The sequence below is a fragment of the Punica granatum genome, chromosome 4, assembly GCF_007655135.1.
Source record: "Punica granatum isolate Tunisia-2019 chromosome 4, ASM765513v2, whole genome shotgun sequence".
Classification (NCBI taxonomy): Eukaryota; Viridiplantae; Streptophyta; class Magnoliopsida; order Myrtales; family Lythraceae; genus Punica; species Punica granatum.
This window is the reverse complement of record NC_045130.1, coordinates 18,179,824-18,194,139: the sequence shown is the minus strand read 5'-3', so window position 1 is coordinate 18,194,139 and position 14,316 is coordinate 18,179,824. Positions and strand designations below refer to the sequence as shown.

General features: G+C 41.2%; 3 protein-coding genes across 6 annotated transcripts; 1 reads left to right on the top strand and 2 right to left on the bottom strand.

The window, feature by feature from the left end:
- Positions 1-280: 280 nt before the first annotated feature.
- LOC116204941 (phosphatidylinositol N-acetylglucosaminyltransferase subunit P) lies at positions 281-3,331 on the top strand. 3 transcript variants are annotated; one of them, XM_031537325.1, is made up of 5 exons: positions 289-552; positions 1,532-1,763; positions 2,126-2,198; positions 2,671-2,789; positions 2,962-3,331. In XM_031537325.1, the coding sequence occupies exons 2-5, from the start codon at positions 1,577-1,579 to the stop codon at positions 3,084-3,086; spliced, it is 504 nt and encodes a 167-aa protein (XP_031393185.1). In that variant the 5' UTR covers positions 289-552; positions 1,532-1,576; the 3' UTR covers positions 3,087-3,331. The 3 variants fall into 3 exon arrangements, 1 of the variants encoding a protein (XP_031393185.1); XR_004156422.1 differs by having other exon boundaries at positions 281-552; positions 1,532-2,198; positions 2,326-2,789; XR_004156423.1 differs by lacking the exon at positions 289-552 and having other exon boundaries at positions 1,622-1,763; positions 1,841-2,198; positions 2,326-2,789.
- Positions 3,332-3,979: 648 nt separating this feature from the next.
- On the bottom strand, positions 3,980-6,555 carry LOC116204940 (berberine bridge enzyme-like 21). The gene is made up of 2 exons (XM_031537324.1): positions 4,726-6,555; positions 3,980-4,283 (listed from the first exon to the last, which is right to left on the bottom strand). The coding sequence occupies exons 1-2, from the start codon at positions 6,374-6,376 to the stop codon at positions 4,168-4,170; spliced, it is 1,767 nt and encodes a 588-aa protein (XP_031393184.1). The 5' UTR covers positions 6,377-6,555; the 3' UTR covers positions 3,980-4,167.
- Positions 6,556-7,706: 1,151 nt separating this feature from the next.
- LOC116205013 (dynamin-related protein 1E-like) lies at positions 7,707-13,851 on the bottom strand. Of its 2 annotated transcripts, none has more exons than XM_031537432.1 (15): positions 13,280-13,851; positions 12,738-12,801; positions 12,535-12,642; positions 11,406-11,507; positions 11,248-11,298; positions 11,100-11,161; positions 10,736-10,826; positions 10,584-10,648; positions 10,114-10,308; positions 9,915-10,034; positions 9,765-9,835; positions 9,006-9,231; positions 8,868-8,918; positions 8,289-8,792; positions 7,707-8,091 (listed from the first exon to the last, which is right to left on the bottom strand). In XM_031537432.1, exons 1-15 carry the CDS (start codon positions 13,418-13,420, stop codon positions 7,963-7,965), a joined length of 1,980 nt encoding a protein of 659 aa, XP_031393292.1. In that variant the 5' UTR covers positions 13,421-13,851; the 3' UTR covers positions 7,707-7,962. The 2 variants fall into 2 exon arrangements, with proteins under 2 accessions (XP_031393292.1, XP_031393293.1); XM_031537433.1 differs by having other exon boundaries at positions 8,289-8,768; positions 13,280-13,420.
- Positions 13,852-14,316: the final 465 nt, after the last annotated feature.

Below are 14,316 nucleotides of genomic sequence, written 5' to 3'. Positions count from 1 at the left end.
CGAAGTCTCTTAAAAGACGTATTCAATATTATATAAAATGGAAGCCCGATTTTGGATCAAGAGGGCCTATTCCATAGAGCAATCTAAAATTTTTTTTAAAAAAAACTACAATAACAAAAGTAAATGAAAAAATTAAACAGTTTGACAATTGTTTCTTTTAAATAAGATTTTGATTTGAGTATTTTAGAAAAAAGAAATTATATTAAAAGAATTTTACTTGTTAATGAACGGATAGGCTCGACTGAATTAGCGGTCGATTGAACTTTCCTGATATGAGAAAATACCCAACATTTTCCGAAATTTCAAACTCGACCGCCCGCCTCTCTCTCTCTCGTTCTCGGCACTCTTTCCTCTTCTCACCTGACCGGCTCTGCCCAAACTCAGCCGCCGCCTCCTCCCGCACCGGCCTCCTCTTCGTTCAGTCGGATTTGAAACTCCGGGGTAAATCCGCTCTCAACTCCAACCCTAAATCCGGTCCCGCTGAAGGCGAATCCACTGCAGAGCTGAGACCTATCGTCTTCGTCTTGTTCTTGACGGTCTCCGCCTGAGATGGTAAATTTCTTCCCCCAAGAACCCTAATTGGGTCCATGGTCTTAGCTCCATGTTGATTTTGCTAATGGCATGAGTTGATTTGATAGATGTAGGCGCCTTTATTTCTCGTTAGTGTGATTCTTCTTCACCAGAGTCTGACCCTTTCAATTCCAATTCGAAGCCCGCATTAATGTCAATCGCCCAGCGACCTCAATCCTTCCTTGTTTTATTTGGATTATCGAGGCAGATGAATGGTTTCATTTCTCCATCCTATTGACTCCGGGCCTCAATCGAGCTCGAAGTCGTTCTCTAATCAAATCCACTCTGATCAGACAGCTTTATTGACACCCTAACTCATCTCAAATCAATGACAGGTTGTTGAATTTTTATTCTATTTTACGGGCCATTGCGACGCTTCTGCCTTCTCTCTCTCTCTCGCGCGCGCGCGCTCTCTCCCCTCATTCTCCCTCTCTCTAGTCTGCAAACGGGATTTCTAACGCGTCTGCAATCTGCTGCCTCATTACCTTGATGAGGCCAAAAGCGGTTGCGATGTTCATATCAGGCTATTTCTGATTTGTAGAATACTGGCCTGATTAGTGAGCGAAGTAAATTGCAATTGTTTCAATCTAGATATGACTGGTTCTTGATGCCGTTGCTGCAGTGTTAGAAACATGTCTTTTTATGGTTCCTTCCAGTGTTTTTCACTAGATTAGTTTCTCCTGTCTCTCAGTTACAAGTTGTAACGTGTGGTGAGATTTCTGCCCTTCTTCTGGTTTCAATATTTTTTCTGCAACAAACAATGAATGAGATGAGGATGCTCTTGTTGCCATTTATTTCGAGCTACAGGATTCCACTGGCTGAAATGGAAACGAAAGAATAAATGTTCTTGTGAATTTTCTTTTCCATTTGTATAACTTCACACGATGTGCTTTCTACATTATTTGTTTGGAAAGATAGCGCGGAAGTCCTTCTTGATCCCAACTTTTCCTTTTCTAATTAGGGACATTAAGCATCCTCTGGCAGCACCAAGTTTCGAAGACAAGCCATGGAGGAGCCTCATTCTGTGAGCAGTCCCAGAAGAATTTTAAGTCTTTCAAAGAAGAAAAAGGCAATTTTTTACTTTTCAGATTCAGAGGACAAAACATCTGGTTTCGGAGTCTCTGGAGAGCACGGTCCCAAGACCTCAGAAGTCTATGGATTTGTGGGCTCCATAACAACCATTGGAGCCACAGGTCTGCTCTGCTTTTCATGGTTTTTTTTTTTTTTCGTATCCTTAAGGGATTACTCCAATTCTTCTTCCTACTGTCAGTTTGGTAGCATGATGGAGGTCAATTGGGCTTACTCATGCGTCACTGGAAAAACGAAAGGTTTTCAGAGGAGGCTGAAGCAGTGTTTGTTTTTATTATTATATATATTTTCATTCGTTATGGCGTGATGGAGGTCAACTGGTCTAGTGATGGGCTCTTGTTCCTCGTAGTTTCTCCTCCCTCTTACATCTGTACATTTTGTTCTAGATACTTTCTTGATGACTGACTTGATGTTAAAGGCATCATGTGAATAAGATGATATCTTGGTTGATTTATTCTCTCTGCAGTTATTTTTCTCACATGGGCATACGTCCCTGAGCATTGGCTACCCGCAATTGGAATATTTTACTATCCTAGTAGGTCAGTATGGTGATATTTGTGTTGGATACCTCTGATGCTATTCAAAGTTCTTGTCTGCCATATTGTTGTACGAAAATGTTGACTTTGCACGTCTAAATGGCCTCCCTGTCATTGACTTCACCAACAGGATTAAAATTTCCCTCCTTGTGGAGCGGAACTGGGATTATATCATTGGGCCATGGAATGGAATTGAATTCATTGCCTTACCCCATTCCAAAGATGCTCAACGGGATATTAGTCTCACAGCTCGTATGGATGAATAACATTGAATGCCATAAGGATCATCAAACAGATGAGTAACATAACTTCTATATTGTATGAAAATGGCCCCACTCCCCACCAAAAAAAAAAACTATGAGAGTTTTTTTTGTCAACATATACTTCCAGGTTGAAGGTTCGGGCTTTGTATTTGATTTTGTGCAAGTTGTAGGATTTATCCAGCCTATTATTAAATCCATGTTGGGCTTTTCAGGTACTGGGCGTTGGCAATTCCAGTGTATGTCATGGTGACAGTAGTGTTGGCACTAGGATTTTATGTTGGGCTCAACTTCATGTCAACCCCTCCCCCGACGTCAATAAACACATTATTTGGTAAGGTTTATTCCACCAATATTGCATAGAATTAGAGATCTTGACAAGGTTCATTTATGTTCCAAGAGGTTTAGTCAAGTTTTCTGCACTACTGAGATAGGAGAGCAAAGAAAAGAATATATATATGCCAGTTTTGTTGCAGTCACTATAATCTGGTGATATTGATTTGCAGATGAATTCAGTAGAGAACCTTCGAGCTCTAGTCTCTTGGCAGATGGAGATGAGCTACCCATAGAACCGATTTCCGACATTGGCATTGATGAGATAAACAGGCGAATGTTTGGTTCAGTAAACTGAGTATCAGAACCGGTACAATGGCTATCTGATTCTTGTATATTGTATTAATATAAGAGCTTGAAGTTGCGTCGGAAAACTCTGGCCCAAACTTGTGAATGGTATAGAAGGAAGGAAATAGTCAACGCATTTGGACAATATGATTGACCCAAATAATTTGGGTGCCGGTACCGGGGGTACCGAAGAATTCACCATCTTAAAATTCATCTGAGTGGTGCTTCAAGCTTCTCGAAGGCAATCTTCGCACGCTGCATGAGATGATAGTTAAGCTTGAGATCGACTATGGATTTAATATTATGAAATAGAAATCTTAATAACTTATAATATGAGATGCGTAGTCACATAACGAGTATTAAATTTAAAAATTTTTTGTCATTAGATGAAAGCACGTATCACTGCACTACACCTGCTTTGATAATGGATATAGCTAATTTTAATCCGCTGAAAATGAGAAATATGCTCGCCCCGACCTCCCTATACCCTGGCTACGACTTTAGCATATATGAATAAGCTTCACGAGGCTATCCAGCCGATAGTTTTGGACTCCAGACACGAAAAAAGCGACTGACTTCGTCACCTGTTGACCGATGGAACTTAACAAGGAGGAGACGACCGAAGCAGCTCCAACGTACAAATCATCCACCAAAGCAGCACAAAATAGAGTGTAAAGGAAATGGATTCACCAGCTGTCTTCAGACAAAAGAATGGCATGAATCCGAATCGATATAACATTTTCTTCCTATTGCCTGTACGACTGCACCAAACATGAAGACTGAACCTCCTAATATATATGGAAATGATATTCCTTCTTATAGAGAGAGCGAATCAATTGCAAAACAAATGGACTGCTACTGGCTATTGCAGCAGCCCGTTAAAATATCAATTGACAAACTTGATAACATCCTGTGGTAAAATTGATTATATATACCAAGGAAACCAAGTCCAGCCCTTCGAAAATCCCGACAACTTGGTGAGGAAAAGCCCGTGTATTTTGCTTATCTATTTAGTGAAAAGCGATCCATAAAAATATATGATTCTCCTGAAAAACTTACAGCAGCTCCATTTACACCTAGAAGTACTGTACTTACAAAAAGAAGTTTCCCCAAATGAGTAAAGACACGAGAATGCCGCTCTCTATCAGTTTCATATTAGATCTTGGCAGCGTCGAATGTCGGGCCATGCTCGATGTGGATCCTGTTCCTGCAAGCAACAATAATATAAGTGAACAATGCTTAAGTTTTGGAGAGGGAAAAACAGCTAGATTATGCAGAGCCCATAGATGCGTCGATATTAAGGAGACAGAGACTGAGCGTGTATGTGTGTTATCATTCAGTCTCGTAGAAATGGAATTGAACAGGCATTTTTTCTCTGGATTTCATCTTTACTAACACATTATGGCCTCCCGATTAAATCTACTATACCGCTAATGTTCTCGGTGCTGCATATTTAGATGATAACATAAAATGGAAAATGGAACATTTGAAAGCTCCAACCAGGATTGCCCGAATGCCCGTGGACATGGAACTACAATGAACATCAGCATAAAACCTCACATAAACAACAGAAACAACATCAGTAATGCACAGAATCACCATATTGGCATGCTTGGAGCATAACATGATCGGGGATTCCAATGACTTACTCGACTTGCTTGGAAGGGGAGGTATGCTTTGCTCGTTCCGAAAGAAATTCTCTGGGTCCACTGCAGTCTTCACATTGACAAGCCTCTCGAAGTTTCCCACAAAGTACTTGACCCCGTAGACACTCCCGTCCCCGTAGCTATTCCCGCTGCTGCGAGCAACCCCGATATCGAGGTCCCTGTAGTTCAAATAGGCCCTCCTCGGGTCTTTCGACACGAAAGGAGTCATGAAGCTGTAAAGACTCCTCATTTGGGAGAGGCAGTCATTCGCCGCTTCCGTTCCTTCCTCGCTCCAGCTGATCGAATACTGAATCTTAAACAGGTTACCAGCCCGATGAGGAAATGGAGTTTCCGAGGAAGCGATCTCACTCAATACTCCCCCATATGGGTTGAATACCAGCCCAGCCTTTCCCAATTCGGTCATCTTATCCCAGAGAGAATCGAGGCCATCCCTTGGGATCGGCTCCCGCACATAATCTGATTTCCTCTTCAAGAAGTTTACTGAGTCCGGCATACGGTCGAGCAGGGCTTCCGGTCCTGTCCCGTTCTCGAATCTGCCCCACCAGAGGACCGAGTCGATCCAACTCATTTCTTTACAGTCCACTTTACTCAAACCGAGTTCAGGAAAGTCTCTAGCCATAATCGAGATGAGCCGTTCCGCATCCCCAAGAAACAGGGTATAAACAGAGGCCCTGACAGTTTTCTCTCCTTTTCGGGGCTCCAAGGTGATGGGCCGTAACAAGAGCCTCATAAAGAGACCATTATCTGTCGCAGGGGCAACGTACTGCCACCGGTAGACCATCTCAGTCGCATTATGTTCGACAGTCTTCTCCACCCGAAAGACGGTAACCGTCTCTGGAACACGAACTAGCTTGATCCTGTAAGCCAGTATCACTCCGAAGCTCGCCCCGCCACCTCCTCGAATAGCCCAGAAGAGGTCTTCCCCCATGGAAGCCCTGTCAAGAACCCTCCCGTCAACATCCACAATTTTGGCGTCGACTATGTTATCCACCGATAGCCCGAACTTCCGCAGCATATTCCCGTAACCCCCGCCGCTGAAGTGCCCACCGATGCCGACGGTGGGGCAAACGCCAGCAGGGAAGCCATGGACTCTGCTTTTCTCCCAAATGCGATAGTAAAGCTCCCCGACGGTCGCGCCCGATCCGACCCACGCCGACTCTCCCGCGACGTCCACGTCGATGGCCCGGAAGTTGAAGGTGTCGAGGACGATGAAGGGGTCGTCAGATCGCGAGGAGGCATAGGAGAGGCCCTCGTAGTCGTGGCCGCCGCTCCGGGTTCTGATGAGGAGGCCGAGGTGTTTGGAGCAGAGGACGGCGGCGGAGACGTGGGATTGCAGTGAAGGGGTGAGGATGAGCAGGGGCTTAGGGGTGGAGGAGGTGTTGAAGCGGCGGTTGCGGACGTAGGAATTGAGGGCGCCGGAGTAGGAAGAGTTGGACTGGGAGAAAAGAGACTGGGAGAACTGGTACGTGGAGGAGGAGGAGGAGGAGGGGGACTGCGTCCGGTTCTCAAGGCAGTTGAGGAAGTTGGCATAGAGAGATTCCGAGGGAGAAGAAGAGGAAACCGCCGGTGGTAGAAGGAGGAGTAGAAGGAGCGGGTGGACGACAGAAAAAGACAAGAACGTCGACCGTCTCATCTTTTGTCGTTTGTTGGCGTGGGCGTGTGTTCTCTCTTTGATCTCTACTAAGCGACGGGAGGTATTCCTTTCTGGTCTGGGTCGGTGACGAGATTCTCATTTCTCAACTGAAAAATCCTTAATTACAAGAGCTTTTATCGCATGACTTATGTTGAATTGAATTAGGTAAAATTTATTGGACTTTCGGAAATTAAGATGAACACCGAAAAGAGGCTGTAAGAGTGATGAGATGTATTTGAATGGTGTGCATCATCGACAATTTTATGATACATATGGTTAAAATGCATGTATAATTCATACAAATATTTACTAAAAGAACTTCAAATACTTTAACTATAACTCAAATAAATTGTGTAAAGAGCAAGTAAATTACGTTTAGATAAGATAAATTTAGTGCTAGCACACGGTAATTTGTCCTTACGAGAAATTTTTATAAAAGCATTATTATTTTTGCACGTACACACAGATTATTTGTAAATTTGAATTAGAGTCCACCGGCACGTACCGCCATTGGGATTTAGCTAAGGCCCTTCCACTTATGTATCACTACTCTTTTCCAATTGATTTTGGTGCAGCAGAAACAAGAGTTGTGATAAGATTAATGTCTAAACTATTATTTTAATTTATTTGACTTGCAGCCGAATTCCGACAGAAAACTAATCAATGTGGACATGAAAATTCAAACGGAATTTTCTCAATCAATTCGAAGTTTCAACTTAAATAAAATCTAAAATCCAGAGACTCCTTGGCATGTAGCTTACTCGTCATCGAAGAATTGAGATTTCTCGAGTATTGAATCAATGTGACATGAATCAAGTCATATATTTTATGACCATAAACTCTCGTGGATATGAAAACTCAAAGTGGAAATCCATGGTGCAAAATCCGCGCCACTATCCCATCCGGATGAACCGATTTAGATGAAAAGTCGATACTCACTATCAGGGTAATGGGAAGACATTAATCGTGTCAATCATAACCATTCAAATTTCTAATAGGGAGCGTTTGTTATAAGGCAATCTATCCACATTACCAGCAATCTTAAATTAAATTGCCTGAGCCCACTAGATTGACATGTTTCGTTAAGCCAAATTACCAGCAAAGCACATTGTCTTTGTAATCTATACCATCACCAAACTAGCAATGTAGATAGCCCCCATGAGAGGTGTCTAAGTAGATTACCAAGTGGTAATCTGAGAAAAATAAAACAATTTTTTTAATTAATTTTTCAGATATTAAAAGAAGGGTATAATAGGAATTGGGTTTGGATTTACCACTCATAATATTGTGATACTAAACGTGATAATATAGATAGTGAGTAATCCGATGGTTATATGCCAAACATTGTCATTTCACAATACCGGTAATTTAATTGAGAGCAATCTATATGTTGGTGGTAATCAAGATTGCTAGCAATGTTATTTGGCAATGCACCAAACGCCACTGTAAAAGAATTCATAAGAATCGGATCCCTGAGGAGAAAAAAAAAATGAAAATATCTACTGCAGGGCTACAAACAATATTACATCCTCCAATATCTATACGAACCGAGTGGTGGAGACTAATGATCAGTGCAAACTGAAACTTTATCGAGCCCATGAAACTGAATCGATCTCATCCCTTGCAGCCTTGTACAATTCCAGCCTCTTCGCACACTGTTGCCTCCTCTCCATGAGTGCTGGGTCCTCGTCCAACATTAGCCCTAACTGCTTACCCTGAAAGAAGCGCCAGATCATGTGAACTCTTAACTTCCAGTAAAAGTATGCTAAACATTCGTGACAAAATTGGACCCGGTGCATTAGTAAATATCAGATCAAATCTTATAACTTCCCATCATCTTACATAACCAATATTGGTTATAACAGCAGCCCAGGCTATGCATGAGAGAGTGAGAGAGAGAGAGAGAGGGTACCTCTTTCTTCCCGAGCTGTGCATAGAAGAAGTTAAGCAGCGACATCTTAGCCTCTCTAACTTGGCAGTAAACCACGGCCTTCGGAATCGTGTTCTTGAGCGTATCAGACACCATCCCCACATAAGAAGACACATTTGATCCTATCCTTCTAAAATGTCCCTCTGAGTAGCGATCCACATTTGGGGCAGCAGTGCTCACACTTCTTTCCGCCAGGTTTCCTCCCCTTCCCCTTTCTCCTGGGTTTCCACCCCTTTCTCCCGGATTTCCACCCCTTTCTCCCGGGGTTCCACTTCTTTCTCCAGGGTTCCCCAATCTTTCTACTTCCTGTGGAAGCTTCCTAAAGAATTCCACTGTCAAATAGGAGGATTCCATGTCCACCAACCGAAGCACTGTCTTCCTACTTTCCTCTCGGAACCTCTCCAAGGCTTCATTGGAAGCAGCAGCAATCTCAGCTTGCAGAGTAGGGAACCGCCTCAGTTCCTGTATAAAAATACTTGCACGAGTCTAATTGTAAGGATAAAATCACCAATCTCAACCTGTATTTCATCTCAAATAGTTGAAAGTAGTCCCCATATTTACCTGCGTCTCGCTGATTGACTTCCGCACCAGTTCTTTCAAGACAAAGTGCACCTAAAAAAATGGTTCAAGTCAGTAAAAGTTCCCAAGAAAAGCTTCCCAAAGTTCATTAAGCTGGCAAGGTTCGTCATAGTTACTCACCGCATCAACAGTAGCTTCCGCTGGGCCCTTAAAATACTTCAGTGATCCCTCAATCAATCGTCTATAACCTTGCTCGGGGGCAATAAGATGGGGCTGATAGCCATCAGCCTCTGATACTATCTTCCTTACATTGTGTAGAGAGAGGTGACGATCCAAAGGAAGCTTCCGGAAAGCAGCAGGCAGCTGATTGTCAAAGACTCCATAAACTCGATCACCTCCTGGTCTCCTGAAATAAAACACAAATGCACATCATAACATTGCCAACTTAACCAGCAGAGCAGCGCTCCAACTCACTGATCTTCCTTTACAGTCCATGAGTGTCAGAATTATCAAACTAACACAGTAAATTTGCTAGTATTTGAAATTTGTTAGTTTGCTCAAACTTGTGTAAACAGAAATTCATTTGCTGGGAAGGTACACAGAAATAATCTTAGTAGTTCTTTTTAAACTGCTTTTTCAGTGACCTCATTATGGTAATTAAATATATTTGGTAGGGAAATCAAGTACGGAACAAAGGCAAATCATTAAACTATGAGCTATTTTAAATGCCAACTAAAAAGTTGCACCATTGAGGAAAGTTTGAATGAGGGCTAAATTCTAATTGCTAGAATTCTTCAAGAGAACTTAAAGGAATCAGATGATAATAAACTATTAGCATAGGAGAGGAAGAAAAGGATCCCACATCTCAGAACACTTTGCTTAAGGTGGGAAAGTCATGAACTGGCTGGTAAGAAAGATAAAGTGGTCGCAAAAGCTTACCCTCCATCCAAGTGTTCCTTAAAAATCTTGTCAAATGCACGGCAGAGTTCCAAGATAGTGTACAGTTGAGCCTAAAAGTAATTCCGTTAGAACATCCAGAAACCTTCAAGTTGGTATTCATATATAACAGCAACGCTTTAAAGCACTCACCCCTGCATCAACACCAATAGGCCTGCCAAGATGATCCATCTCTGATTCAAGTTCATCAATGCTTTTATTGATCATGGAAGTAATACTTGGTATCTGAGCCCTGATAACGGACTCTAAATGCTGAAACAAATTCCAAAATTACAAATATAGACCCTTGAAGTCATGTTAATACAATTACAATTTAAAAATACAATCTAACCTTCGATAGAAGTTTCGCAAGATACTCGGAGCCCATTTTACTTGCCAAATGTGCATAATCAGGGCTGGTTGCAAAATACTCCCGCTCTTTGCGCCGTGCAACGATCATGTCAATGTTCTTATTTATATCAGCCTGTGACCGATTCACAATCCCCACCCACGGTTGTTGCAGACGATAAGATCTACCTTCAAGAACCTGACGACACATGTAGTATTAGGGGGGAACAAGATGAAATGGAATAGTTTCACAAATAATTTTGGCATATTTTCAATTTTCTCATATGCTTTCAGCCTTAATAGTAGAAGGGGACAATATGTTTCAGCTAATGTTCCAAACCATGCCATCAATAAGCTGATCTTCAAATTTATGTCCATACATATGTAGAAGTGTAATTCTGATCATAAATAACCACAATAACATGTACCCACAATAACATACAAGGAAAAAAGGAGGAAGAGATGAAGACTTACATCTAGTGCATCAGTTCCTTTGTCCATCAAATCTAGCTTCGTCAACACCCCGAATGTCCTTTCACCTGATCAAGTTAGAAAGGAAACATTTTAATTGGTAAGTAATACCTCATTGGAATGTACAAGTTTGCGGCAAAAACAAACTTCCATACCAGTTGGGTCAACCTCCCTTGCCAGCTTAATAGCATCCGAAGTGGCAATATCTTGATTTGCAGGAGAAATAGCCAAGATGATTGAGTTGGGCTAAGAACAAAAGCCTCAAATTAATTCATTTAATTAAAGAATGAAGCAAATTACAAGAAATATCTCCAGCTATTTACTGATCAGCCACTATCATCTAAGATAGAAATCAACAGAGAACGATTTTACAAGAAGGCTATCGTTTAATTGGTTGTATGCTGTATATCACAAATAGATATAATGAGAACTACTCTAAATCTTATGGTTTCTCTTTTGATGATTTAGGGCCACATCTAACCTATCATTCCAGAGTTGAAATGTTTACTGTGGAGTTACCTTCTCAACATAAGATCTGACCATCATTTCAATGTCCTGAACAATGCTTTCAGGTTGTCCATCTGAAATGAACAATTTTTCAGTTATAATGAGGAAACAAGTATGTTTTGAATGAAATATATGCTGAATACTGGGAAAGGGACCCTACCGATAGCAACTTTTGTCAAACCAGGCAAATCAATCAGGGTTAAGTTGACAACTGAAATGTCAAAGAAGAAACAGTCATGTTATATATATAGAAATATCATAATACACTTATGCAGCTAAAGATTCATTTTATTTGCAGATTTGGATTTTAGGATGTACCGTTGGGAGAGTAGATGCTCAAATGAATAGGAACAGGAGATATCTGCTTTGTTTTCCCAGTCATCCTATCAGTTTCATCCTGAATTTCCTGACGAACAAGAGCTGCAATGACAGTTGGATGGAAAATGAGTCCTATGATGAAGTCACTTAATGTAGAACAACAATTGTGGTGCGTATACAGCAATAACAAAATCCAGTGTCCCAGTACTTTTGTAAGGATCAATGACATAAAAAACTGTTAACAGCAGATATTAATGAAAGACCCCTACCTACTTACTTCTGTAACTATAATGACATAATAAAACTGTTCGCAGCAGATTGCATTGAAGACTGTTAAAAGACCTTTGCTGTTTTTAAGACAGCATCTGAAACAGTTCCAGAGTCAGAAGAAAACCATGAAAGGGTAGGGGGGAAGACAGTTGAGGATAAGCTATATTCAACACCATGGAAAAATAATAACTAAACCAATTCCTCGTTTTTAGTAGGCATCTGAGAACTATTTACTACAATATTTGTCACTGGTAAATGTCTTCCAGTGTAAGACAGAAGCAGAACGAACTGCATCTACCGAATGAATAAAAAATCAGCTGGAATTCAAGCAAAGCAACTAATATACAACATATTCTCCTAAAAGACAGCATTTTTGCTAACAGTAGAAGCAGCTAGTTGATCCTTCTAGTCTCTAGTCCCTCAGAGCAGAAAAATTCCATACCATAATCCATACAAAACAAATGGTGACTGTCCTCAGCTAAAATATTGTACATCAAACTTTGCATATTTAATTCTCAATATATATAATGTACATCAGCTTTGCCACAGTTTTACAGAATCTAAATCTTAAACAACATGCCTTATTCTTTTAACATTATCACAGTAATTATAGGGAAGTTCCCTTTCTACGAAGAAGCAAGCAAACAAATTGAAGTGTAATACTTGCCCATGAACAACAATAACATTTCAACTCGGACTGCCTTTTTGATGTGTTCGTCAAGAACCACACAATTGATGTTACTTAAGCCATATAACAACATTCGGCATTCTGATGAGACAGCATAACATAATCGGAAAGCATCTTTCGGTTGACAATCATACTGCAGCTACATAGCAACAGAAGGAGAAGAGTGCATACAAAAATCAGTGAATTTTCTTCTGGGCAGGTGCAGAAACTCGGCATATTCCTTGGATCCATCACCGGTCTTGTGAAGCTGTAGAACCAACGGCCTCCTCGTAACAATACCTGCACCCATTTATCCAACATTACCCAAGCGAAACAACGGAAGACAACCAAAGCATTCTGACAATTAACAAGAACTCGGAGAAAGGGAAACCAACCGGATCCTCTGGGAAGAAAGTCTCTTCCTACAATGCTCTCCAACACCGAAGATTTCCCTGAACTCTGTTTCCACCCAAGAAAATATTATAATTAGTCAGACCATCCAGCATCCATTACGAGAACCTCTTTTACAAATACATATGCTCCATTTCAACAGCGTATACAATCAATCTTCATATATATTATGTAATATACAATGGATTGCTCTCTGAAGCATATATTTATTATACTAAAAAAGTACGAAGAAGACAAAAATTTCAAATTATACTGGAGTTGAGGAACTCCATCAACAACAACAAGTACATACTAGAATCATCATCATCATCAATAGGAAAATTTCTACTGGATGCAGCCGGATCATCGAACCAAATTCATAGAAACTTGACCTAGAATCAAGGTAACTGCTCTAACCAAAACTTTACAACACGTAAGAAATTCTTTGAATAGATAGATAAACGAGAGGAAGGAAGGAAGGGGGGATGGATCGAGGGGGGAGGGGGGAGAGAATGAATGAATGAAGGAAGGAAGGAAGGAAGGACACCTGTCCACCGACGACAGCAACAGTAGGGAGAGCCTCCCAGAGGGAGGAGAAAGCGTTGTCACCGCCGCCGTAGTCACCGAGCATCGTGCAGGCTCTCTGGATGCGGTTGACCAGGCCGATCAGGCTCTCCATGGTCGACATCTCGGGAATCGGAAGAGCAGACTCAGAGGAGACAGACGCAGAGCTCTGTGTACTCCTGATGGTAGACAGACTCAGAGGGGAGGGCAGGGCAGGGCAGCTCACACGGCAGCCGCGTGATCGGCCAGACGAGGAGCTTCTAGAGAGAGAAAGAAGAGAGAGAGAGAGAGAGAGAGAGGGAGTTGAAGGTGGTGGTGCGACTGGTCTCCTCTTTCAGAAGAGAAGAAGAGAAGGGTTTAAAAGGCTTTTGAATAAAAGTGAAGGAGAGGAAAAGGAGAGAGGAGAGACTTTGCTGCTTTCTTTCTTCGTTTCGGTGTTTTGAAATTCCGAAAGAGACTGGGGAAATGGTTTGAAGAATTGGAATGCTTAATCGCGTCAGTTTCAGCAGCTTCGTCATGGAAGGAGAGAGGCAGGCAGGCAGGCAGGCTTCTGCGGGGTCCACTGGGTTTCTGTATGGAGAGAGAGAGAGAGAGAGAAGACTCTGGCATTTGGCTTTAAGCAAATATCAAAACCGACCACGGTCTGAGTCAAAGATATAGGGCGGTTGAATCTTAAATTTTTTTAGTTAATTATTAATTGCAATTTAGAATTTATTAAATTTAATGCTGAACTACTTACCCCAAAAAAAAATTAAAATCTGTAACTGCCCGGTGATTTCAATATGTTTTGCTTCTTCTTCTTTTCCGTAAACAAAAAAAACACTTTTGATCATCAACATTTAATCTTTTTGTCATTTCGATCTTAAATCTTTTTTTGTTATTTTTATCCTCAACTTTTCGCGTTTTCACCATTTTGATTCTGTAGTTATATTTTTTGTTAACTTTGTTGATGTTGCGATTAAAAGTAATTTTTTGAAATTTTATATTAAAATAAAACAAATATTTAAAAAATAAAAATAA